General features: G+C 41.4%; 1 protein-coding gene across 1 annotated transcript in view; it reads left to right on the top strand.

Moving 5' to 3' along the window:
• The window catches only part of LOC111155055 (potassium voltage-gated channel subfamily H member 8), a 388,581-nt gene that overhangs the window by 122,806 nt on the left and 238,458 nt on the right, over window positions 1-27,317 (top strand). The window contains exon 2 of the mRNA XM_022515084.1: window positions 5,054-5,287. Coding sequence (XP_022370792.1) covers window positions 5,054-5,287 — 234 coding nt within the window. The remainder of the gene's footprint in view (window positions 1-5,053; window positions 5,288-27,317) is intronic.

Genomic DNA, 27,317 nt, shown 5'->3' with positions numbered 1-27,317 from the left:
GTAAGTTCCTGTCATGTTTTTGAAATACTGACTTTCTGAAGGAAATGAGGTGACACAGAGGTTGCTGATAGACACAGGCTGGTTTGGGAGATGTCATCAATGAACTTTTCTTTAAAGCTGAACTTGACATTTTATTTATTTATTTATTTATTGGTGAGTTGATACATGTCAATGATCTTTTAATAAATGATCTCTGTAGAGAATAAAAACTATTGGTTTGGGCTGTTCACAGAGCAGAAGAGGTAAAAATTTTTTAGAACCCATTTTTCTAGAATTAGCTTTAACCTATTTTCTAGAATGACTTTTCTAGAATTAACCATTCCTGCTGGAAGTAGAGAACAAATCACTTCTTTACAGAAGGAATGCAGTATAGAGTAAACAGAGAACTGGTTTTAATCCCTAGCTTCACACCTTGGTCTGGAAACTAAAGTTCTGCAGTCCTCAGTGTTCTCAGGAAAATAGGGACACGTATAAAGATGAAAAGAGTAGTGGTTTGACTTTGCCTTTTCCTTTTTTCTTCTTTATCTTTCCATTTCTTCCACCATTCCCACAGAGCCTGGGAAGTTGACAAGAATAGTACATCTCCATTTGAGTGGAAAATGGTGCAATATTTTGGGAAGTCTGACCAAAGGACCAGGGTCTCTCCTAAGCCCGAGATTGCCTCTGATGATCTACAGAAGCTTTTTGCTAAGGAAGCATAGAGAAAGAATCAACTGCCTCAAGTGTAAACACATTTAGATCCTACTGTTTACTGGCACTTCAGAACTGAATTTGCACAAAAAGATGACCTAGAAACAAGCAGGGAAAAGCTGTGTGGCATTTAGATGCATATCACATATGTGTAGTTGAGTCCTTAAAAGGTTAAATACTCTTAGCATCATTATGGATAGTGATATACCCATGATGGGTTCATAATCATTATGGCAATGGCTTTGTTTTACATAATTCTAAAGTAAATGTCATGTTGCTTTGGAGATTCCAGGACTGGTATTCAGAAAAACATACGTTTCCAAGTAGATAGCTGGGTAAGAGGAGCTACTCTTTCCCGCACAGAAGGACTATTCATGTAGCTCGCACACTAGGCTTTATGAGGCACCTACTGCCACTAAATTCTCTTTGGAATTGAAATGCAATTACATATCGAGGACAAGTGCTAAATATAAACAGAAAGGCCAAATACATGACTTTTTTTTTTTTTTTTTTTTTTTGCTTTGTTTTTGCAGTATATTTGCAGGAGGAATTAAATACCCCAAACACACTAGAATCCTCAATTAAAACACACAGTTCAGGCAATCTGGTGACTCCTTTAGCTTTTTTCAAAAGCTTATTGTAGCTCAGGAAGAGCTGGTCTCTTCTTATGTAAACAATTATAAGGATGTTAAGGAAATTGATAAAAGAACCAACTCACTAAGAAATATGTAGAAGGAAATACTAAAATATATGTCATAAAATCAGGGAAAAATAGGCAGTATGTTGTGTGAGGATACTTATATAAGTGGTAAAAACTATATGAATGGGAATGGTTATCACAAAAATTCAAGTTTTGTGTTTCTTCGTTGGGGAAGGAAGGAAATAAAATCTGCATACTGGATGTATGATCTGTGGCGGATGTTTATTGATGATGTTAAATATTGCATAATTTTTTAGCTAAGTTATAGTTCTTAATTTGTAAGAATGGAAAAGGCAAAATAACATAATGGAGAAAAGCACAAATTAAGTTGGTAAAAATGATAAAAAGTAAAATTTATTGAGCTCAGGTTGATTGACGTATCTTCATATTATACTTTTTTTTTTGAAGGTAGTGGTTAGCAGGAGAGGGAAAGAGAAAATCCCAAGCAGGCTCCATGCCCAGCGCAGAGCCCCATGCTCTCATGACCCTGAGTTCATGACCTGAGCAGAAATCAAGAGTCTGACACGTAACTGACTTAGCCACGCAGGCACTCCTTCATATTGTACTTTGCAAAAATTTAAATACATGGCATATGCAAGACACAACTAAAATACATCCCTAGAAGGATTGAAAGTAAAGCAAGATGAGAAAGGGTATAGCAGACAAACACTAATACAAGAAAACTACTGTAGCCCTTTAAATAATGGGAAAACTGGACCTGAGGACAAAATGCAGTGTCATTTATTCTCGTCTCCAATGACTGTTTCTCCACCCTCTGCCTATTCCATCCAGGCATCTGCTTCTGACCTTCCAGGAGTTTTGCTAAATCAGCTTCATCTATTTCTTACTCCAAGCTCACCATTTTCAAACTTTAGAACCTTGAATCTCTCAACTCTAGTAGTACATACTATGTGTGTATCATTGATTTGGTACAAAAGCGTAAGCTGTGTTTTAGTGTTATTGATATTCATGCATTTCTTTAATTAAATTGTAGTAATATAGAGCTAGAGACTATACCTTCTTCATCTTTTTTTTTTTTTTTAAGATTTTATTTATGGGGCACCTGGGTGGCTCAGTTTATTTGACAGAGAGAGATCACAAGTAGGCAGAGAGGCAGGCAGAGAGAGGGGGAAGCAGACTCCCTACTGAGCAGCAAACCTGATCCGGCTCGATCCCAGGGCTCTAAGATCATGACCCGAGCTGAAGGCAGCCGCTTAACCCACTGAGCCACCCAGGCGTCCCCCTTCTTCATCTTTTAACAACCACTCTCACCTCACCCTAGGACCTGCCATATGGTAGAATCAAGTCACCTGGCATATAGTAGAATGTTAATAAACATGTCAGCAGTCAACTGAAAAATGGTTTCTGAAAATGCATTAAAAGCTCCTTCAGGATGTTTGAATACTTTGCCTGTGCGATGTATTTGCATTTTCGAAACAATCTCTCCACCAAAGTTTTAGAAAGGGAAGAGGAAGGGAAATTGTGGTTAAAGAGGGATCCATGGTTGTGCGAAGTTACTGGGTAAAGACCACAACTCAGTAGGAGGATGCCTACATCTGGACCTCGCTGGGAACTCGTGCAGGTGCATTACTGATTTTCAAGGGCAAAGACTGCATGCAAAAACTATTTGTCTCTACACCTGGAACAAAGTCCAACATGTAGTCCACAGTCAATAAATGCTTCTGCAGAGTGTGGCAGAATTAAATATTAGTCTCGGATAATTTAATTCACTCCCATGGCTTCAAAATAACAGGCCATCAAAGGCTTCCCAGTGTAGAGCTTTAGCTCTGGCTTTTCTCCACAGCCAGCCCAGCTCAGGCAGGATGTAGATGGGAGCACTAGAACTGGCATTCTGGGCTCAGGGGTTGGTTGGAGCAAAGCTGGATGGAGTGGATTTGGTTCAGTCAGCTGATAGACAACTATGGAAACATGAAACAGATGTTTTAAAAATGGATGAGGAAGCCCACGGAATAGATTGCAGTGCTTGACCTACTGGCCATTGGAAAGTATCTAGAATTCCTCCTTTCTCATAGCATGTAAGACAGGCTGTCTACTGCAAACTTTTTTTTTTTTTAATACTGTTTCTTTGAATAGGCAATATATAAAGCGTTTAGTATAACATTCAAAGGGTATAGTAGGTGTATGGTAAAAATAAGTGTGCCTACCACTTTACCTAAAGTCACTCTCTCTAAAGATAGCTACAGTTGCTAAGTTATTGCACTTATTTTTAGGTACACACAAGTATTTCATATTTGGATACACATATACATGTTCATATGTGTCTATTTTCAGACAAATAGTTCATCTAATAACATATTATATTGAATCTTGATTTTTTCATTTAACAACTTATACTGTGGTTCTTTCATTTTTACTTGTGTTATTTTAAAAATCCCAGCCTCTGATATCTGATACAGTGTCCAACATTTGTTTTATGAGAGAATGAATGAATTATTTAATAATAGTCCCTAATTCATTCTGAACCTAAAGTCACCTACGAACAGGTTTTTATAAATGCCTTCTCTGACAGCCCATCTCCAATATGCATCTTTTTGCTTATAAATATCATACCCAAACCTCAAAATTGGTATCGAAAGAAATTCACCCAGCAGGAACGTTCCCTGAATATTGCCTCTCACACTGTCCCCCAGGAGTTCTCTCCAAGCACCTAATACTCTGCTATTTTTGATTGTCCTCTGATTCTTACTTGTTAACATAATAACCTCTGATTCTTACTTGTTAACATAATAACCATAACGTCTGGCTGGCTCAGTCAGTTAAGCATCTGCCTCTGGCTCAGGTCATCATCCCAGGGTCCTGGGATTGAGTCCTGTGTCTGGCTCCCTACTCATTAGGTTCCCTCTATCTCCTCCTTCTTCTCACTCTTGTTCTCTCTCACTATCTGTCTCTCTCTCTTAAAAAAATAAACAAACAAAATCTTAAAAAAGAAAAATAATAACCATGAAGGTGTGATTAACACTCAACAATTTTTATTGAATACTTATTTGTACCAGAGACTTCGCTAAGCACCTTATGTACATTTCTCATTAATTCCAGCAACATACCTTTCTCTCCCTTAGTGGGCAGATTCCAAGCTGGGGTCCTCTGTTACTTCTAGGGTCCCTATATAACCTCAGCTGCCATAGCAGTAAAACCCTCTTCTCCTACCCTTTATTACCTTTCTTTCCTTCCCTTTCTCAATTCCCCACTTGCTTACTTCCTGAAGTTATCTGCCCAGTAAATGTCTTACACTTGAATCTCCGTTCAAGGTCTGCCTTTAGCGAAATCAAACCTAAGGAAACAGGAGGTTAGTGTGTGAATAACTTGTTCAAGTTTATGTATACATCAAGTGGCAGATTCAAGGTTTGAACCTGAAGCCATGCCCAAAAGTGTCCTACCTGGACTGCCAGCTGGGGGATAAGTGCCTTGAAGCAGACCAATGAATACTGTATTCCTTCTGTAGTGTGTTTCAAAATGCAAGCCAAAGTCAGAGCTTACTACACACTTCTGCTGCTCCGTGTTTTGGTGTGTCTTCCCACCCTAGCACATCAGGACATGCAGTTAGCTAAGTACACAAGCTCCTAATTTGTTACTGAAACTGATGGAAAAGAAAGAGTTCCTCACGTTTGTGTGGTGGCTGAGTGTCTCCTTGTCATTTTACAGATAGCAACTTCATCCTTGCGAATGCCCAGGTGGCTAAGGGGTTCCCCATAGTCTACTGTTCTGATGGCTTCTGTGAGCTCGCTGGATTCGCCCGGACCGAAGTCATGCAGAAGAGTTGCAGCTGCAAATTCTTATTTGGAGTTGAAACCAATGAACAGCTGATGCTTCAAATAGAAAAGTCACTGGAGGAGAAAACGGAATTCAAAGGAGAAATTATGTTCTACAAGAAGAATGGTGAGTGGCTTTCTTAGACAGGTGCTCCTCGGGCAGTTGTGAAGGGTCACCTTCCTTCAACTCAGTAATGAATCCATCACTCCCATTAAGGTTAATGGCATTTCACATAAATATACAGACTGTTACTGAAGTTCCACAAGTGACTCAGGCAATAGCCTGGTTTTAGCCATTAGCTGCATAAACTGCTTGAAAGTTTAGCATTAGAATTCTAACTGTTCAGTGTTAATATATTAACTGAGTGAATGTATGTTAAAATAAGTTGTGTTACAATGTTACTAGGTCATTCTTAAAATGCATATTAGATATGATAGTTGTTCATGTATTATTAATAGATGATCTTATCCAGGATATTCTCCAAATTGTATGCCTTTAAGAATCACATCTCAACCTCAGTCATTAAGTCAGAGGCTCAGGTGTTCATGGGCAGAGAAGGAAATTAATTTAAAGGGCAACAGCATAGGCATTTTCTCCTCCAGTTCCCTGGCCACAGAGCCTTTCTCACTACTTCTTCAAAGACAAAAATAAGAGACACACGGTGTAACTCAGGGTGGGAGTAAATTTGCCGGGACTCAAAGCTGCCACTGAGGAAATACGAAGTCTTTTCTTGTGGCTGCAGTTTTGTGACACTTTTCAAATGAAAGAAGATGTAGGGATGGGTTTGGAATCTGCAGTACTGGGATTCTATATAGGAACTGGTTTCATTATTTCATGGGCCTTGGTAATTGGGATGAATCCAAGAGGCATTATATTGAGGAACCACTAAATCAAAATTAGAACAGATTGTCATTTTCAGTTTCTAAAATTCTATCTCTTTCTCTAATAGTTTTTCTAAAATAACATTGCTGTCTGAGATTTATCTGTGCTCATGCCTACCAAGCTAGAAATCAGACTTCCCAACCTATTTTGCAGTTGGGCTGCACGTGTGACAAAGTTTTGTCACATTTGTCAATGATATGCAAGAGAATGACTTACATAACTCTTAGGAAAAATCCCTAAAAAATGCAGTTGTTTGCCCTCTAATTTCTCTTCCTTTCCCATTATGTTATGGACTGAATTGTGTGTCCTCAAAATTCACATTAGAAGCTCTAACACACACTGTGACTATATTCAGAGAGAGGGTCTTTAAAGAGGTAATTAGGGTTAAATGAGATCATAAAGGTGGGACCCCCCCATCCAATATGACTAGTGTCCTTATAAAAAGAAGAGATACCAACGATACGGGCATACAGAGGAAAGGTTATGTCAAGACACAGTGAGAAGGCAGCCATCCACAGGCCAAGGAGAGAGGCCTCAAGAAATAAACAACCCTATCAAGACCCTGACCTCCATTTTCAGCCTCCAGAATTGTGAGAAAATAAATTTCTGTGGCTACACCCCGTCCGTGGTGTTCCATTAGGGCAGCCCTAGCAAAGCAGTACATGTGGGTCAGAATGTTCAGGTGAAGCCACAAAGGCAGCTTCAACCATTTGTCAAGGGTGACACCATAGAGGAGTGCAGAGCAATAATATGGAAGGAGCCTGGGTCTTGTTACAGATCCATCCTCCCCACCCCAGACAAAAGCAAGTACATTCTCATCTTGTTGGAATAATTTCATTTTGGGGTCTTTTTGTCACGACATCCAAGTTGCGTTCTAACTCAGGTTTTCTCAACTTTGGCACTGTTGACATTGTGGGTTGGTAATTATTTGTTTTGGGAGGCTCTCCTGAGTGTTGCAGATGATTATAGCACTTCAGGCCTCTGTGTTTTGCTCTCAGTACTCAGTTTTGGGGTCACTGTCAGGAAGAGGAATAGGAGCCTGAACATGGGAACTGCATCTTCTTTTATAACTTATTTGTCTTTGGAGGACAGTCTGTGACCATGTAAATTTTGGATACACGGTAGTCATGAACTAACGGAGAGGAGCATTCTGGGAGGGACGGAATATCTAAGGCTTTCACATTAGAAACATAGTTCAGACCTTTGTATCCTTCCCAGTGTCAATAGATAAGGCCTTTGTGGCAAATATGATAAAATAAAAGGACTTCAGCTTTGTGTAATTATACCACAGTCACTGAAGAGCACCTGAAATAGAAGAAAATGGGAGATGCCGCAGAGAATGCAGACTGGTTGGGAGTGATAAAACCATCATCAGTGGAACAAAGTGAAAAGGGATGTCCTTTGTCTAAATTATCTGCCGACTGCAGACTTGTCCTTCTCAAACAGGCACCTTGTACAGGGGATTCCAAATCCATCCGAGTGTCTTCCCAGATATCCAAATGTGGCAACACTGAGAAAGGTTTAGGCCAAGGAGGGGAATCTAGATGGGAAACCCAAAGGATGGAGACTTTAGAGGCCAGAAAAGTAGAAAATATGGAGGACATTGTGGGAGTCAACACCCAAAAGAATTTCCTGAGCCCAGAGTTTTATAAGATGTTTGCAGACTTTTAGACCTCTTTGGGTGGAAATCGTTAAAGGCACCAGTCCCCTCTAAACCAATCAGTGTGGATATTTGCCTGACATTTTGAGCCAATAAATTGATCCAGTTACAAGTGATTGAAAACTGCTGCCACTTCTATGATAATCAGACTGTATTTTAGCTATTTTTATATCTCTCTCCACATACAACAGTGAGCCTTTGATGGCACAACCTATGCCTTACTTGCGTCCACATGTCCAGTGTGTAGAGCTTGAGTTCAGGGCAGTGTCCAACAGACATTAGTTTCACAGTAAGTGCTTGCTGATTGGAATTGAAATTGATCATCTGAGGGACCTATGGATACTTCAGAGGATGTCTGGATTTCTGATTATTTTTAATAATAAACATATGCCCTCAAGGGTCCTCCCTCAATAGAAGGGAGAAAATGCCCTCTACCAAGGTATTTTCTTCTAATTTACTTTAGAAAAGAAGTGCTTGTTTCTATTCTTTCTAGATACATTTCGACCATTTGCCATTGAGCTTCTTTGCCCACCAGCACCTCGATGCTTGTCTTGTTCTCCTGACCTCATGGGAAAAGGCTGCTCTTTCTCTTCCTGCCCTGGCCTGTAATTCTGATATCCAGACCCAAGGCTGGTGATGTGCAGCAGAACACTCTAAATGTTCAGGGCATCTGTTGGGACTTGACACACTGCTATCAGGATGGCAAATATGGCTATTCGCTGAATTCAGAGGAAAATCAAAGGAGGACATTCTCACTGGCAGAACCCCAACTCCTAGTCATGTTTTCAGTCTATAAGTCTCCCTCCTTTCCCTCTCTACCCCACCCTAAAGACAGCCCCTTCCTTCATACTTCACAGGCTGAACACCCCTATCCTCTTCAGGAAAACTTTATTGTCTACCCACTAGATTTGTCCACCCTGGAGGGTCTGTTTTCCTCTTCTGACTAGGGAAAAGGGTGGGACATAGCATTCTCCAGAAGAATTCATGCCCCAATGCAGAGTAATTCAGCCCAAATTAAAATAAAACCATAAAAGGATTTGGAAGAATAGGTCACATCTGATCCCTTTTCTTACCTCTGCTCCAACATTATGCGTCCTTCTCTCTGAGTTACTGTGATTTCTTCTAGATAATTAAGAGAAAACAGACATATAAAGATCTATATGTAGACACACACACAGCCCTTCTAAAATATAGTTATTAAAGAGAGCATAATCTTTTAAAAAGTCAATAAGGATGACAACTATAAGAATAATAATGACTAACACTTAAGCAATATTTACTGTGTATTAAGCACTTTCTCACATATTTAACTTTTATTTATATTAGTCCATTTAATCCTGGAACAATTTTTTTTAATTTTTTAATTCAAATTTTAATTTTAACTTAAACAAACAATGCAATATTGGTTTTATTTATTTACTTATTTATTTGAGAGAGAGAGAAAGAGAGAGCAGGAGCTGGGGGGAGAGGCAGAGGGAGAAGCAGACTCTCTGCTCAGCCAGGAGCCTGAAATGGGGCTGGATCACAGGACCTGGAGTTCATGACCTGAGCTGAAGGCAGACTCTTAATCATCTGAGCCACCCAGGTGCCCCTGCAATATTGGTTTCTGGAGTAGAATTCAGTGATTCATCATCTACATACAACATCTAGCACTCATCACATCAAGTGCCTTCTTTATTTTTTTCTCTTTAATGATTTAATTAATTTACTTGAGAGAGAAAAAGCAAGCAGGAGGAGGAGCAGAGGGAGAGGGACAATCTTTTCTTGGTTTCCTGAAGCTTGTTCTCTGAGCCATCTCAGAAAGAGCTCCTGAGAACGGTTTTCCCTGAGTTCTTGCATTTTAATAACAGTGAGCCTTTGGCCTGTAGACTTGTAGATCACTTTGGCTGAGAATTAAACTTTTGGTCCATATTTTCTTCATTTAACTGACTCCGTGATATTATTCCCTTGTGTACTGGCATAGAGCATTATTTTACCTTAAAAGTGTTGCTATTTAAGTATCTTGGTGTTTTGTCCAGGATGTTCAATGGATTTAAGTTATTTTATTTTGTTTTATTTTTATTGATTTTTAAAAATTTTAACCCAATGTTTTTAATGGAGTATATTTTGGCATAGGCCATGGGCACACCTTTTTGTAAAGGGCCAGATAGTAAATACTGTATGTATTGCAGACCATACAGTCTAAGTCTCATGTACTCCTCTCTGTCATTGTAGTATGAAGCAACCCTAGAAAGTATGTAAATGAGTAGGTGGGCCATCTCCCAATACATCTTTATTCACAAAAATAGAAAACGGGTTAGATTTAGCTTTCACACATGTCGTATTCTGTCTTCCAGACTCTAGCTTTTTGGCTAAGTTTTTTAATGGTAGAAAGTTATATCCTCCATCATGGAAGACCATCATGATTAGCTGATGAGCCCCAACCTATATATGTTAATCTTAGCATATCCTCGCTACAGAAATCTTATCTTTCAAGACTGTTTTCTTTTTCTTTTATTTTTTATTTTTAAAAATTTTAATTCCAGTATAGTTAACATAGTGTTATATTTGTCTCCGGTGTATAATATAATGATTCAACAATTCCATTTATCACCCAGTGCTCAGTATAAGTACAATCCTTAATCCCCATCACCTATTTTATCCGTCTCCCCATCCACCTCCCCTCTGGTAACCATTAGTTAGTTCTCCATGATTAAGAATCTCTTTTGAGGGCACCTGGGTAGCTCAGTGGGTTAAAGCCTCTGCCTTCAGCTCAGGTCATGATCCCAGGGTCCTGGGATCGAGCCCCATGTTGGGCTCTCTGCTCAGCGGGGAGCCTGCTTCCTTCTCTCTCTCTCTCTCTCTCTCTCTCTCTCTGCCTGCCTCTCTGCCTACTTGTGATCTTTGTCTGTAAACAAATAAATAAAATCTTAAAAAAAAAAAAAAGAATCTCTTTCTTGGTTTGTCTCTTTCTCTCTCTCTCTCTCTCTTTTTTTTTTCCTTTGTTTTATTTCTTGAATTCCACATACAAGTGAAATTATATGGTATTTGTCTTTCTCTGACCGACTTCTTTTCCTTGGCATTATGCTTTCTAGATCCACCCATGTTGTTGCAAATGGCAAGATTTCATTTGTTCTTTTTAATGGTAGAATAATATTCCATTGTATCAAGCCCATTTTCATATTAAATAGATCCCAGGAAGAAAAGTGCTGGAGGAGAACAAGGACATAAAAAGAAAATTAAAATGGCATAGTTCGTTTTACAAATATAATATCCTGATGTCTCAGTTTGCTAGGGCTGTCACAACAGAGTACCACAAACCAGCGGCTTAGACAACAGAAATTTATTGTTTCATCATTCTGGAGGCTGGAAATCCATCAAAGGGTCAGTTGAGTTGGTTTTTCTGAGGGCTATGAGAAAGAATTTGTTCCATGCCTCTGCCCTAGCTTCTAAAGGTTTGCTGGCAATCTTCTGTGTTCCTTGCTTGTAGAAGCATCATCCCGATCTCTACTTTCATCCTCACATAGTATTTTCCCTGTGTGAGTGGCTAGGTCAAGATTTCCCCATTTATATAAGGACATCTGTCATAGTTGATTAGCACTCACCTTAATGACCTCACTTGAACTTGATTACTTCTGTAAAGACTCTGTCCAAATAAGGTCACATTCTGAGGTAGTAGGGGTTAGGATTCTATCCTATCTTTTTGAGAAACAAAAGTAAACCTGAAACACCTGGTTACAGTCACATTAAATATACTACAATTTAAGTGACTTGCCCCAAATTGTAAACTAGTAAACAAAGAAACCAAGCTACAGAAACATCCTCTAACTTCAAGGTTCTCGCCCTGAAGCCACTGACTCTGCGGAAGTAGGGATGGTACTACCTTCCAGGGACATTTTGCAAATCTCTGGGGATGTTTGACTCAATAATTGGGGTGGGGGACTGCTTTTGCCATTTAGTGGGAAGGAGTCAGGGATGCTAAATGTACTATAATGTATGGATTGGTCTTACAATTGAAGAACTGTCCAGTGTCTAACATGGCTTTCTTTTAAAATTGTTTTTTAAATTTTATTGAGGTATAATTCGTATGCCAAAAATTACACGTATTTAATGTATAAGACTTGATGAGTTTGGACATACACCTATGATACCAGAGCGCAATCAAGATTCTAAATGTGCCCATCACCTCCAAAAATTTCCTTGTGTTCTTTTGTGGCTGGTTTATTTGTGGGAAGAACACTTAACATGAGATCTCTCCTCTATATACAAAGTGAAATAAATCAGTCACTGAAGGACAAATACTGCATGATTCTACTTACGTGAGGTATCTAAAGTAGTCAAACTCATAGAAGCAGGAAATAAATGGTTGAGGGGAGGAGGAAAAAGGGGGTGGGGATACAGTTTCAGTTTTGCAAGATGAGTAAGTCAGTGAGAACCACTGTATGACACAGTACCCAAAGTTAACAATACACTACCATGCACCCTATGACTTTCTAATGCCCTGTCAGGTTTTCCAGGAAGTAAAACACTGGTTTCTAATTATCTGAACTTAGAACTTAACACACAGTGTTTTGGGCAAGGCTTTCATTTCCCACTGAATTTCCAAGAAGAAAACCATAGTGTAGTGAGGAATGATTAAACTTCATCTTGTTCCGAATTTCACCCATTTCAGAAACCTCTTGTCACTGACTCACAGTACGTGTCGCGGATGCCGTGCATCTGCTGGGCTCTGCACGCAGAGCTCTTGCATTCCAGGGAGTCTGCATACCATTCGTCCTATTATCCAGTAGCCAAATCCTATCTTCTGTTGCAGCCAGTCACACCTGACCATTTCATACGCGATGCATATTAGTTTATCAGAGATGACCTCACTTGCATTTTTTGTTAGATTACTGTTAGTAATAATGCTGCTTTTGTGAAAACAGTCTGTATAATCATATTATGATTTTTTCAGTTCTAAATAGAAAAAGGGAAATACAAGTATTTGTCACAAAAGGAATCTCGTGTCTGATAGCATTTTAGCTTTTGTATTTTTTTTAAGATTTTATTTATTTGACAGAGAGAGACACAGCGAGAGGGGGAATACAAGCAGGGGGAGTGGGAGAGGGAGAAGCAGGCTTCCCACCTAGCAGGGAGCCTGATAAGGGATCAGATCCCAGGACCCTGGGATCATGACCTGAGCCACCCACACACCCCTGATAGCAGTTTAGATAACTCTTTTCATTCACAGGGTCACTCATTCCTAGGTCACCTGCAAGATTGGCCATGTATTTCTGTGTATTTTCTGAACTATTGCTTGATGTTTTTCAGTTGACTCTTTTTTCACATTCAGATTGTAAGCAAAAGAAAACGAAATCACTACTCTAAATAAAAAACTGGGATCACTAGCCTCAAAAAGAAGGTAACTATAAATAAATATGCAATAAGGGGTGCCTCGTGGCTCAGTCAGTTAAATGTCCGCCTCTTGGTTTGGGCTCAGGTCGTGATCTCAGGGTTGTGAGATCAAGCCTGGTTTCAGGCTCTATGCTCAGTGGGGAATCTGCTTGACTTTCTTTCTCCCTCTTCCTCTGCCCCCTGCCTCAACTCTCTCATGTGCACATGTACCTGTGCTCTCTCTCAAAGAAATAAATCTTAAAAAAAAAAAAATGCAATGAAAACACTGTAATTTCATCTCTTGAAATTAAAAAAAAGTATATCACGAACCAGCACATATGTTATTTTACTTAATTTTCCCAGTAAGAAATCAGGTAAAAGTGAATTGTCTCACATTTACAGATAAGGAAACTGTGATGCTGAAAAAAATTTGAACACTCAAGTGTGTGTTATGTGATAGATAGTCCTCAGCTTGTCAAGACTTGGAAAAGTGCCTAGAAATATTAATGCGTTTTTCTTTTTTTTTTCTTAAATATAGTTAGATTTTCAACTTTCTGTGGTAATGGACTTTATATATTTGTGACAACAAAAACAATTTATTTATAATTTACTATCTGTTTAGGGTGGGTGCCGGGAGGAGGAGGATCCTTTGTTTACTCAGCTGCTAGATCTACATTCAGATGCACATCAGAAGCTGAAAAACTAAATTCCTCAGAAAATAAAAAGTAGTATGTATTGGGGGGTGAGTAGGGAGAAAGCTGGAACCTTGAAGCTTTCTTAGATTTTAGAAGTATTTGTGAAGAGCCTGTTGGGGACTCATGCTTCCTGAAAAGCTAGTGAAGGTAGGAGCCTGGAAGCTTTGTTCCTGGGAAATGACACAAGGGTGACCAAGGGTGGAAGAAGAGAAGGGGAGGTAGGAGACGATCAGAAGAGAAGATGAGAGAAAGAGTGAGAGAAATGGGGAGACATTGGTGGTGTCTTGTTCATTTCCCTCAAAATGTCTAAAAGTAGGCTAGATGTACTAGCTGCGTATTTCACTTTCAATGTACATTAAAGCTAATAGACATTAAAATGTAAGATATTTATATGAACTACCAAAAATAATCTGTGTTCTACCAAGAGTATGCATACCACTAGTTGGGTAACACATTGTTTTTACTCTGGTACACACGTGAACTTTCTGAATCAGACATAATACACATTTGGTCTTATGAGGTCAGTTCATGATTAAAGACAAAAGGGAGGAGATTTCCTCCTGAACTTCCTCTTCTTTTTCTTTTCTTTTCTTTCTTCTTTTTTTTTTTTTACAATGAGCTGCTCATAGCAGATAATCATAGTAAGGAACACTTTCCTTCTAACACTAAGTTTATATGTAAGATATTCTTAGTGCGTTCTGTTACACTCAGTTTTTCAAATGACTGTGCAGATGATTTTTAGAATATTTGATTAGGCCCTCCAGGTATTTTAGAAATGGAGCTCTATGTAGGAAAAGAGACAAAGCCTTGGGGTTGGAGAATGTCAAATGATTCTCAAAATTAACATTTTAAATGTGCCGCATAGTTCCCGCCCTATTACTGTTAAGAGATGGGCTTGTAGCATTGCAAATAGAATGGTTTCATGTAAGATCCAAATTTCAAAGCAAGGGGTGTCATGCCCATCCATGTAATAAATGAACAACAAGAAAATGCGCTTTAATGGAAACTGTACTGTCTAAAGGATTGTCCTCTGTGGCTGTGGGGGTTTCCCAGCATGTCACTCACAGTCACTTCAGCTTTCCACCACATCCAGAGAACAATGAGGCAAGCCTGCTGGCTGGGAACCAATTTCAACAAGAGTTAGAGAACAGGGTTTGAGATTACAGAAAATAAAAGAAATTTTATCATGAGGTTGAGGGAGTCCTGGGGTGGTAGGAGAGGTAATTCTGAGGGAAGCAAGATCATTTTCCCTCCTAGCCCTACTCAGACCAGAGTCCTTGAGAAACGAAGCACAAAGGCAAGTGTCATCCTTTGATGGGATCTCCTCTGGCTGTTGAGACTGTCAAAGCCATAGGCATTAGCCTGGCTTGGGGTGGTCCTTTGGCAGCAACTGAAGGCTTCTCTGTGACCCTGGAGGACAGAGCTTAGAGTCTGCAGAGTTTAGAGTCTTGCATTCTTGGAAGTCAAGAGGACTAGATTGTAGAGACACTCCTAGATTTTAGAAGTATTCGTGAAGAGCCCATTGGGGACTCATGCTTCCTGAAAAGCTAGTGAAGTTAGGAACCTGGAAGCTTTGTTCCTGGGAAATGACACAAGCATGTTCTTACTTGCAGGCATGTGGAGTCAAGGCGGTAGAGTACAGTTTATCTCGTGTCCCAGTTAACTCTTGATGTGCCATAGCTACCTCAGAATTGATAGGCTTAGAACAGTGGCTGTTATAGCTTATAGTATTGTGGGTCAGGAACCCAGGCTGGACTTGGCAGAATGATTCTTCTTCCTTTTTGCAGCTGGTTGTTAGGTGGTGTTCAGATGGGAGATGAATGCATGTTCGGACTGGAGGACCTTGGATGATTTCACTCGCTTGTCTGGCATCTTAGAAGTCTGGGATCCACTGGGACAGTGGGCTGAAGTGCCTGCACAGAGCCTCTCGTGGAGGCCTCCAGGAGTTTAGTGTTCCATTGACCAGACAGAGACTGGAGACATTTTGTGACCCTGTTTAGGGTGTCACTTGCATAAATTCTTTCATACTGTATTGGGATTGTGGTTGGAGCAGCTGCAAGGCTACCCACATTCATGAAAAGGGGACCTAGCTCCCAATCCCCCCTGCTTTTTTGAAGATTTTATTTATTTACTTGAAGGAGAGAAAGAGAGAGAGCATGAGAGGGTGAGGGTCAGAGGGAGAAGCAGACTCCCTGCTGAGCAGGAACCCAATGTGGGACTTGATCCCGGTACTCCAGGATCATGACCTGAGCTGAAGGCAGTTGCTTAACCAACTGAGCCACCCAGGCACCACCCCCCCTTTTTTTTTTAAAGATTTTATTTATTTATTTGACAGAGAGACAGTGAGAGAGGGAACACAAGCAGGGGGTGGGGGGTGAGAGAAGGAGAAGCTCAGGTTTCCTGCAGAGCAGGGAGCCCATGTGGGACTCCATTCCAGGACCCTGGGATCATGACCTGAGCCCAAGGGAGACACTTAATGACTGGGCCACCCAGGCACCCCCCCCACACCTTTTTTTTTTTAAGATTTTTTTTTGGCTCCCAGCTCTTATAAAGGAGTGACCACAAACGGGCAGCCATGTTTTACAAACTTCACATCTAGATTTGTTGAAACGCATTTGGTGAAGGAGACAGAGCAAAAGTAGCAAGAGGCAAGAGGACATTTAATTCTCATGCTTATGAAATTTACAGTTTTCCTAAATGTCTGAAGGGTCACAACGCGGTTACCACGCTTCCCACAACTGAGTGTATTAGAGAACAGTGGGTCAGGTTGCTGCTGTTTGCTTCCGGCTACTTTCCAGTCTGATTCCTCTGAGGTTTTACTTTGGACTTCGCATACCCCAAAATAGCATTTTATGATGCTTTTATGATTTCATGATGCTTCTCCAAAATGTCTGTTCAGTCTTGATAGAAGATGAGTATCTTCTATTTCTCTCCTGTGCCTTTTGCATTCAAGAAGGAAGGCTCAGAAATGCAGCTCCAGTAAACAGCCTTACGGTGCTGGGAGCGGGAAGGTGAAGGGCTCCGAGAGGCGGCAGTGCGTGTGCAGCCTTGGTGGGGCCGCGGCCTGGCAGTTCAGCTTTCCGCTCACGTGTAATGCAGGCTTCGTCCTTGGAACCATAGGCAGGCTTCTCGGGCTGTTTCTCATGCATCTGGACAAGCTACTGTAAGAGAAAGCATTCTCTTTGTGCGTGCCCATGGTGAGGGTTGCATTGTTGAGTTTCAGGTCAGTCCTCTTACGGACCTGTTCATGCCGGCTATCCAGCCAGGGCGGTCAGAACCAGGTGAGATGGACCTGTGGATCAGGCTTCAGTGCGTTTGTCAGGAACCGCCCAGCGCTGCCTGTCACGTGGAGACTGAAAGGTCACTGCTCCCACCTTCCCTTCTTCACAGGCAGCCTCCCTGACTCCACGCAGATGACTTCACACAGCAGTAACACCCCGTCCTTCCTGCGTGTCCACTGCCAGCCAAGCTCTGTGCTCTGCTCTTTGCCCATGCTGTGACTCCAGTTACTCCTGGCATCAGTCCTTGGAGGCCAATCATTTAATATCCCACTTCACAGTTAAGAAACTCACAGAGAAGCAAAGTGGACTCCTGACGGGTACACTCTCAGACACTAGGTCATGCTCAAGGACATGGCAAACCTCAGCGTTGGGCTAGGGACCCCGTGACTCTGTCTCACCGGCCCCTGTCTGATGGGGGAGAGTGGCTGCCTAGGTGCTGTCCCTAAGTCTCTGGGAGGACCTGGCAAACTGTCAAGGAAGGAACCTATTAAGTGACTCATTTTTGTACCTGTGGCTAGTCATGATTTCATCTTCATGAGCCCGAAATGAAGTGTAACCGCAAACAATGCTTGAGAATCTTTGGAGTGAAACAAGTTCCCTTGGAAATAAGAAAAGTTTTAAAGGTTCTCTCTCTGTGGTGAGAAGTAGGTATTGGAGGATCAAGCTCTGGCAAGGAAGGATCTTCCCACTATGCTTACTGTGCCCAGGCCAAAGATCTGCTCCGAATAGCTAGTAAAACCAGAGCAATATTGAGAATCGGAAAGGCTTGGGGTAGAATCTTCGCCATATACTAAGTATGTGCACCAGCTAAGTGAGTTGGCTTGTCTAAGCCTCTCCTTGACCTTCTCTGAGTCAGAGACAGGCACCCTCAGAGAAGTCTGCTGGAGGACCAAATGAGATAACTGTTGCTCAGCACCCATTATTAGGAAAAGCTACATAATTTGTAGAGTCCATTGAAAAGGGAAAATACAGACACACCCCTGCCTGGCAACAGCTCACCTTTAAAAATATCTACTAAAAATTTTAAGATAGTGGGCCCCTGAGTGGCTCAGTGGGTTAAGCCGCTGCCTTCGGCTCAGGTCATGATCTCAGGGTCCTGGGATCGAGTCCCGCATCGGGCTCTCTGCTCAGCAGGGAGCCTGCTTCCCTCTCTCTCTCTCTCTGCCTGCCTCTCTGTCTACTTGTGATCTCTCTCTGTCAAATAAATAAATAAAATCTTTAAAAAAAACAAAATTTTAAGATAGCGATAGTGGATCATTTAATTAAAGCCTGGGGCCCTCTTGAGTGCAGAAGGGTTAAATGAAACTATTGCAACTCAGGCCCTGAATCATGACAGTCTGACTTAAGGCCGTGGCATGAAGAATGACTTTCTGTAACAGGGCAAAGGGTCCATGTGGGTGCTCTAGCGATCTGAGGTTCTGGTACCCATTAGTGTGTAAATTGGGTGAGTGTCACCGAGTAAGGGCTCGTCACTGAGGAATAAAGCACAGGTCTGTTTTTATGCAACTGTAACCAGTCAATATTACATAATTATTCATAGTAAGAGTATAGCACGTCTAGAATAGTGTGATTTTTTTGTGTGAGTATTGTAATTCTCCGACAACTCAGGAGATATAGAACCTCTCAGCTAAGACATCCCAGAATCTTTATGGGGTCCCTCTGAAGATGGTCAGATGGCCAATGAGGTGAGGCAGAACTAGAAACCAGGCCACAGGCCAGGGCTCAGACACTGGATTCACACATCTAAGTGGGAGGTTCTGAGGGTCTGGTGCTCTGGGAAATGGGAACAGACAGGTTCTTCTTCTGAGGAAAACATGCCAGGGTAGTAAGTGCTGTTTGTTGTAGGGTTATGATGTTCAGGACCCATTTCATAGGCACACAACCAGTGTGACTGCACTCAGGAGGGCCCCAGGCCCCAAATCATCTTCCTACAGTGTACATCTGACCTCACTATGCTCCCGTGACCAAGCCTTCAGTGATAACTCCTTGTCCTTCATGATAAACGAAGACTCCTTAGCCTGGTGTGGAAGCCACTCATGAGCTAGTTGTGCTCTACAGTATATCTCTTCAGACTCCTTCTTCTCAGTTCTGCCCTCCCTTCTTCCCTCATTCCTCATTACCTCTACCCGAGCACAGCCTCACTTCACCTTGATTCATCATTTCATAGTTTTTGAAAAATGCCTTGTGTTCTCACTTGCCCTGCCTTTTTCCTTGACCCTCGCCCTGCCCACACCCTCCTACTAAACCTGTGATATCATCACGGTTCCCTTCAAACCCATCTCATCTGTGAGGCCTTCACCAACTGGGGCCTTCTCTTTCACATCATGCTTGTTCTTCATGTCGGTCCCATCCTGTAATGCGCTGACTGTCATTGCTCCCTCAAAATGTAGACATTGAACCTCGAATCCCAGTGTGATCTGTTAGGAGGGGGGGCCTTTGGGGGTGATTAGGTTGTGAGGGTGGAGCCCTTGTGAATGGGGTTGAGGTCTTTATAAGAAGAGGTCAGAGAGCTAGCCTACTGCCTTTCCACCATGTGCGGACACAATGAGAAGTCAGCAGTCTGTAACCCAGGAGAGGACTCTTGCCATAACCAGACTGTGCCAGCACCTTGATCTCAGACTTCCAGCCTCCAAAGCTGTGAGAAATGAATTCCTTTTGTTCTGAAGCCAGTCTATACAGTACTTTGTTACAGCAGACCAAACTGCCTGATGCATCCTTTGTTATAACTTTCCTTTAAACATCCATCTCTCCCAGGAGATTGTGCATGGTTGAAGATGGCTTTTTTTTACTGGTGCCATAATAATTAATCATGGTATCTGCCAAGCCTAGAATAGTCGTTGGTGGGTAAGAAATGCTCAAATTCTTGCTGACTGAGTAAAAATATTTGTTTTACTCTTTCAAATGAAGCCCTCTATTGCCCCCTATTAAAATAGCTTTGAGACACCATCTGTACACACTCCTCTGAACTCATTTTGCTTCCCTGACTCAGCTTCATGGTAACCTCTCCTTCCAAGGAAGTTTTCTTTGGATCTGTGACCTCAACCTTCCCTTTTCTTTCTGTTTCTAGACATTGGTTCTGTTGCTAGGATATTTTTCTTCTTTTTCTATTTGGAGAAACTCTTCTCATTCTCTGTCTTGCAGCGATAGAAGGAGTGGCATTCTGGAGTTTTCTGCTGGATTGATAAAGCAACAACTATTTGCAAGGGAAGTGACCAGGTTGTCCTGAGGACATCTTACTCCAGGAATGCAGACTGGGGACTTGTTTGTTACTGTATCCCTCTGCTTTCAGCCCTTTCTATCCCAGTTTCCCTTGAGAGCTTGGGCCGATGCAGGCACGAAGTAGGTAAATAAACAAAGCAGCCAAGAAGTGAGTGTCTCGCTGGAGCAGCTAGCAAGAAAAGGCAGGGGGAAAGCAGCTGGAGAGTCAGCCACCAGAGAACGCAGACAAGGCCAGCAACTTTCACACAACTCAGGGATCCCTGTGCATGGTGTTGGAGACTGTGGAACCCCTCTGACTGTGAAATATTCAGCGAATATTCGCTCTCCCAATAGGCTGTGGCATGTGGCATGTGGCATGTGACTATCCCTCAAAGCCGAAAGAGCTCTGTGTAAAGTCCATTTGTCAGCTGTTAGCAGGTTGGCAAAATGGTCAAATGAATTCACATTTTCAGACGCATATTTGAGAACAGAAATGTAGTAAAAATCATCTTATTTTAGAGAGCACTTTCCCCCATTTCCAGCATGTCTGGATGGAAGGAATCATGAGCTGTGTAGCACTTTCCCCCATTTCCAGCATGTCTGGATGGAAGGTCATGAGCTGTGTATGTGAATATTTGAGTTCGAGTCCTGGCTTAGTTGCTGACATGTTCTACGTGGCCTTAGCCAAGTCATTCAACCCTCCAATCTCTAAATTCGCCTTTGAGAAGCAAACAGGGATAATATTCTGTATCTTAAAGCTATGAAGGGGATTAGAAAAGAAAGTAAGTGATAGAGAGTATAAAGAACCGTGTAATGCTAGAAATAATGAATTGCAGAGTCTAGATTTGGATCTACCAGGCAAAGAAGTTCCCATAACTTATGAACTATGTGGTTTGGAGCAGTTTACTTCAACTTCCTGAGCCTCAGTTTTCTCACCTGTAAGATGGCAATAACAGTTAGTGCATCTACTTCTTAGTTTTAAATGAACCCAAAGTACTTGTAAAGTGCTTTGCGTGGTGCCTGCCCATGGGCGCTCAGTAAATGTTAGCCATCAGTCTCACAGCCAGCAGTAATATTATTGTCAAGTTGGAATTCATCTTACTTAACTTTGTTCTTTGGACACAAATTGTAGAGCCCTGTGACATTCGGGCCAGGCAGTCTGTTTTGTCCAAGGGATTGTGCAAAAGAAAGTAAGTCACTATCCTTGCTCTCTTGTACATGCTAGTCTACTGAGAAAGACTCATCCAATAATCGTGAACCTGCCAAGTAGTTTCCAGGCAAGTTGCAGGCTGCTGTGGGATGGCATCATAGGGGAATCTGACCAAATTGGGGAATGAGGAAAAATTTATCAAGAAACTGACATTTGAGTTGAATTTGAGGGTGAGTAATGGTTGACCACATGAAGGAAAGAATAAAAACTTATTCTAGGCAAAGAGCTACGTGTGCAAAGGTTCTGGGAAAGACTGCCCCATCTGAGAAAGAGAGAGAAGGCCAGTGGCTGGAGAACAGGCAGCGAGCGACTTGTCACATCACACAGGAGTGAGACAGGACTGGTGTCACAGGCTTTATAATAAAGACCATGCCCAGGCTGTGGCAGGTTAACTGAAGGCAATCAGGGTTCTGAGCAGGGAAGTCACATGATGAGTATTTAGTCTTACAAAGATCATTTTTTTTTTTTTTGCCTCAGGAGGCAGGTGATCCACATAAGCAATACTTAAGTGGTGCTCAAAGTGTGATCTGAAGACTGGTAACAGGGGCATCACCTGGGACTTGTGAGAAATACTGATTATCAGGCCCCGCCCACACCTTCTGAATCAAATCAGGAGGGGGGCACTCTGCGACCGCTGCCTTCACAAGCGGTCCGGTGGATTCTGTTGCAGACTCAAGTTCCGGCAGCCCCGGTTTAGTCTAGGGTATGGCCAGTAAAGATGCCAGAGTGGATTTAAAACCCATCTCAAAGGTTTAGCTGCTGGAATTGACAGGATTGGTGATCTCTTTGGTTTGGGGGTCAGGGGTGATGAGAAAGAAGTGTCAAGAATGACTCTAAAATGTGCATCTGCAATGGAATCCATCTGACCTGGCCTTTTTTACTTTGTTGGGTATATATGTTTTGAGATGAGAGGGGAGGGAAGGCTGGGGAATGGTTTACTGTTTTAGTGTGTTTGTTTTTTTAGTAGTTACTAATCCACAGAGCACTGATGAACAGATCCCCCAAACCATCATTATTAAAAATGACATCAAGTGAAAAAAAACTTAACGGCTTGGAGCATCTCTAGGGATGGGCAGTATAACCAAGCTATAACCGGAGAACTGATTTTATCTATGATAAGGACAGCGATTTTTCTTGAAGTCTTTACTTACCCAGAATTCTTCAATGCTGAGTCCACTAAATTATCTTTTGAAACAATATGTTCCACTATGAAAATAAATAAATAAATAAATAAATAAATAAAAGCACTGTGTTTCAGAAATTACAGTAGGAGTCAAACAACAAAAGGAATCTTGTTAACAATGCTACTAAGAAAATATATTATTGAAAGGGAAAACATTAAACTTGGAATGTGTCTTGAGGTCTAAAAAAAAAATTCCCTTTTGCTTGTTTCATTGTGTATAATTGTTTCATTGTGTATAATATCCTTAATGATTTAGAAAACTACCTGTTTTTTTCTCTGCATAAAAGAGATCTGCAGAGGGGCACCTGGGTGGCTCAGTGGATTAAGCTGCTGCCTTTGGCTCAGGTCATGATCTCAGGGTCCTGGGATAGAGCCCTGCATCAGGCTCTCTGCTCAGCAGGGAGCCTGCTTCCCTCTCTCTCTCTGTCAAATAAATAAATAAAATCTTAAAAAAAAAAAAAAATCTCCAAAGTAGAAGTTTCTCACATATTTGAGCTTCTAGTTGCTTTGGCCTGAGTCTGTAGACTCTTTGACCCATCTCCATTTGACTCTTTTCTCTTCTAATTTGCATGTATTTTGCTTTTGGGATGCAGCTCACAAAGTTCGTACTCAATGTCATAATCCCCACGTTGCTTCTGTTAATGGAATTGCAAGACATGCCTTGTTAGAGATTCCTCTAAGGTTATTAAGCTTATTTTTAGGTAAAGGATAATTAAGTATATTTTCATTATCAAAAGAGAAAGGAAATGACTACCCTCCATTTAGGAAAATAGGATCATCTGGACAATCTTCTTTGAGAATGCACCTCTATGACATTCACAGTCCAGGGTCTACTTGGTTCTTGCACTAACAAATAGTGCTTTTTTTTTTTTTAAAGACTTTATTTATTTATTTGACATACAGAGATCACAAGTAGGCAGAGAGGCAGGCAGAGAGAGAGGGGAAGCAGGCTCCCTGCTGAGCAGAGAGCCCAACATGGGGTTCGATCCCAGGACCCTGAGATCATGACCTGATCTGAAGGCTGAGGCTTTAACCCACTGAGCCATCCAGGTGGCTCTAACAGAGAGTGCTTCTTAAACAGTCTGGTAGTATCGAGTCTGGTCACAATGCCCAAGGAATGAAGGATTAACTCCTAGAACACGGGAGTTTATAGGCTTCTTTGGCAGGGTGCTGGTTTTATAAAGGACATTTTATTGGAAAATGGCCATGCTCATTTGCTTATGTGTTGTTTATTACTGTTCTGTCACTACAATAGCAGAGCTGAATAGTTGAGACAGGATGTCTGAACTGCAGAGCCAAAAATATTGACGACCCGGCCCTCTCCAGAAGTTTGCTGACCTCTGAAGATGAATGTCCCAGATCCGTTAGGGAATATCGAATTGGGGCCCACATGATTTAGAAGCATTCTAAATTGTCATGGTTTATTTTTTTTATTTATTTATTTTTATTTTATTTTTTTTAAAGATTTTATTTATTTATTTGACAGACAGAGATCACAAGTAGGCAGAGAGGCAGGCAGAGAGAAAGGGGGAAACAGGCTTCCTGCTGAGCAGAGAGCCCCATGCGGGGCTCTATCCCAAGACTCTGGGATCATGACCTGAGCCGAAGGCAGAGGCTTTAACCCACTGAGCCACCCAGGCGCCCCTAAATTGTCATGTTTTAATTACTGTACAGGATCGAAATGTACTTTTGCTGTTGTTGGAGAAAAGATGCCTATAATCTTAGGGAAGCGAGTGAGAAAATGTTATGTGTGATTCAGATTTCACAAAAGAGTGTCTTGGGACACACTTGCCAGTGCAGGAAGGGCACAGCCGTGCTCACCTGGGCAGTGGGGTTTGGCCTCAAGTTCTGGTGAGGGATCAGCTCCTTTTTAGGGGAGGAGCAGCAAATTGGGGAAACGTCTGTTTTGCTTCAATATGCCTGCCAAGTTGTGACTCAGGGCAATCTGGCGCTGTGTTCATGAGTCTTTGCTAAGAGTCGAGTTTGCACAATGGAAGAAATGTTCAGTATGTTTGTTGTCTGCATGTTCTTGGAAAGTGCTAAAATGACACCTAAAACTGCAACCATGTATTTATACACTGGAGAATTGTCATGAGATCCTTAACGCTTCTTTTCAATTTCTGTTTCCTTGTTTCCAAATTCTCATCTCAAAATATCTGCTTTCTCCCATAGAACATATTTCCCATCATTTTGATTTCACTTGCTCAACCTTTTAAACACATATTCTAATCCTAAATCTGCTTAAGAAAAAAACATACTGGCCTGGGGTGCCTGGTGGCTCGGCCAGTTAAGTGACTCTTGATTTCAGCTCAGGTCATGATCCCAGGGGTCGTGAGATAGAGCCCTGCACTGAACCCCAGGCTCAGCTCAGCTAGGAGCCTGCTTCACTCTCTCTCTCTCCCTCTCCCTCTGCCCTTCCCCCTGCTTGTGCATGTGTATGTGTGCGCACAAGTGCGGCCAAACTTTCTCTCTCAAATGAATAAAATAAATCCTTTAAAAAGATTTATTTTTTGGGGGCGCCTGGGTGGCTCAGCGGGTTAAAGCCTCTGCCTTCGGCTCGGGTCATGATCCCAGGGTCCTGGGATCGAGCCCCACATCAGGCTCTCTGCTCAGCAGGGAGCCTGCTTCCCTTCCTTTCTCTGCCTTCCTCTCTCTGCCTGCCTCTCTGCCTGCCTGTGATCTCTGTCTGTCAAATAAATAAATAAAATCTTTAAAAAAAAAAGATTTATTTTTTTAAAATAAAATATTTTAAATATTTTAAATATTAAATAAATTTTAATATTTAAAATTAAATATTTTGATATTTAAAATATTAAATATTAATATTTATATAAACATAAATATATAATTAATATATTAATAGATTAATAATAATATTATAATTATACTGATAATATTGGGTGGCTCAGTCAGTTAAGCATCTGCCTTTGGCTCAAGTCATGATCCCAGAGCCCTGGGATGGAGCCCCACATTGGGCGCCCTGCTTAGCAGGGAGCCTGCTTCTCCCTCTCCCAATCCCCCTGCTTGTGCACTCTCTCTGTCAAATAAATAAATAAAATCTTTTTAAAAAACCCCAAACCCCCAAACTTGATGACGCTGAATTTGTTATGTGTCCTGGATTATTTTATCAATAATATATGCAAGTATAAATTTTCCTTTTCAGATATCAAAATCAGATTATTCACTCATGTGATCATTATTAATCCTTTGAAGATTTCTTTTAATCCTTGGAGAAATGCACTGTGTTTTAGCACAAAGCCCAAGAAACTGAAAGTCCTATGACTTGAGGTCTAGTCCCACCTCTAATGACAATTAACATTAACCATTTGGAATGGTTTACTCAACCACTCTGAATTCAGTATTTTCATCTTTCCAGTAAAGAGTTTCATTCCGTCATCTCAAAGATCTTTCTAACCCCAGCAATCTGAGCTGACTTTATGTTGCAGTTTAATACTAGCTTAGATGTTCAAGTAAATGCTGAATAATTCTCCATTTTCCAAAGTAATGTTTCCTTAATTAAAAATAATATCATGAGATGTTTCATACGTACACAGAGATTTTTACAACCAATACTCACCTAGCTTTATATCTATGCTATCGCCTAGCTTTAACAAATATTAATATTGAACCATAGTTGTGCCTGATTTTTTTAAAAAGATTTTATTTATTTGAGAGAGTGAGAGTGAATGGGGACAAGTGAAGGGAGGGGCAAAGGGAGAGGGAGAAGCAGACTTCCTGCTGAGCAGGGAGCCCAGTGGGGCTCCATCCAGGACCCTGGGATCGTGAATTGAGCCAAAGGTAAATGCTTAACCAACTGAGCCACCCAGGCACCTCCCTGATTGTTTTTTTTTGTTTTTTTGTTTTTTTTTAAAGATTTTATTTATTTATTTGACAGAGAGAGATCACAAGTAGACAGAGAGGCAGGCAGAGAGAGAGAGAGAGAGAGGGAAGCAGGCTCCCTGCCGAGCAGAGAGCCCGATGCGGGACTCGATCCCAGGACCCTGAGATCATGACCTGAGCCGAAGGCAGCGGCTTAACCCACTGCGCCACCCAGGTGCCCCCTGATTGTTTTTTAATAGGTAAAGAATGAAAGCATTACATGTACAGGTAAAGTCATTATTTTGTATAGGTAGTCAAAAAGTGTAAAATACTTTGGCACATATTGGCCTCTTCAAAGTCCTTAACCATGAGAAGCAATGGTATATCCAGTATGCAGATGTGGTGCGGACAGGTGTAAAAGTTATATTTGAGCCAACTCAGTAAGTAAATGCAGAAACCAGGACTCGACCACATGCAAGGTCATCTAAGGTCTGTATTCTTTCCATTACATCTTGACTCTCCTTTTCTAAATATATCATTCTGTAATTAGGATTCCTCATCAGCAATACAAATGGATTCTGGTTATCTGAAGCAAAAATACTAGTTTATTAAAAACATATGTTGTGGGGCGCCTGGGTGGCTCAGTGGGTTAAAGCCCCTGCCTTCGGTTCAGGTCATGATCCCAGGGTCCTGGGATCGAGCCCCACATCGGACTCTCTGCTCAGCAGGGAGCCTCCTTCCCCCTCTCTCTGTCTCTGCTTGCCTCTCTGTCTACTTGTGATGTCTGTCTGTCAAATAAATAAATAAAAATAAAATAAAATAAAAACATATGTTATAACTTATAGAACCAAAGAAAGTAATGAGCAACCAGCTCTT

This window comes from Enhydra lutris, unplaced genomic scaffold (genome assembly GCF_002288905.1).
Source record: "Enhydra lutris kenyoni isolate GAN:26980312 unplaced genomic scaffold, ASM228890v2 scaffoldscaffold39, whole genome shotgun sequence".
NCBI classification, from domain to species: Eukaryota; Metazoa; Chordata; class Mammalia; order Carnivora; family Mustelidae; genus Enhydra; species Enhydra lutris.
The sequence above is the reverse complement of the archived record's forward strand: the minus strand, read 5'-3'. Positions and strand labels throughout refer to the sequence as shown.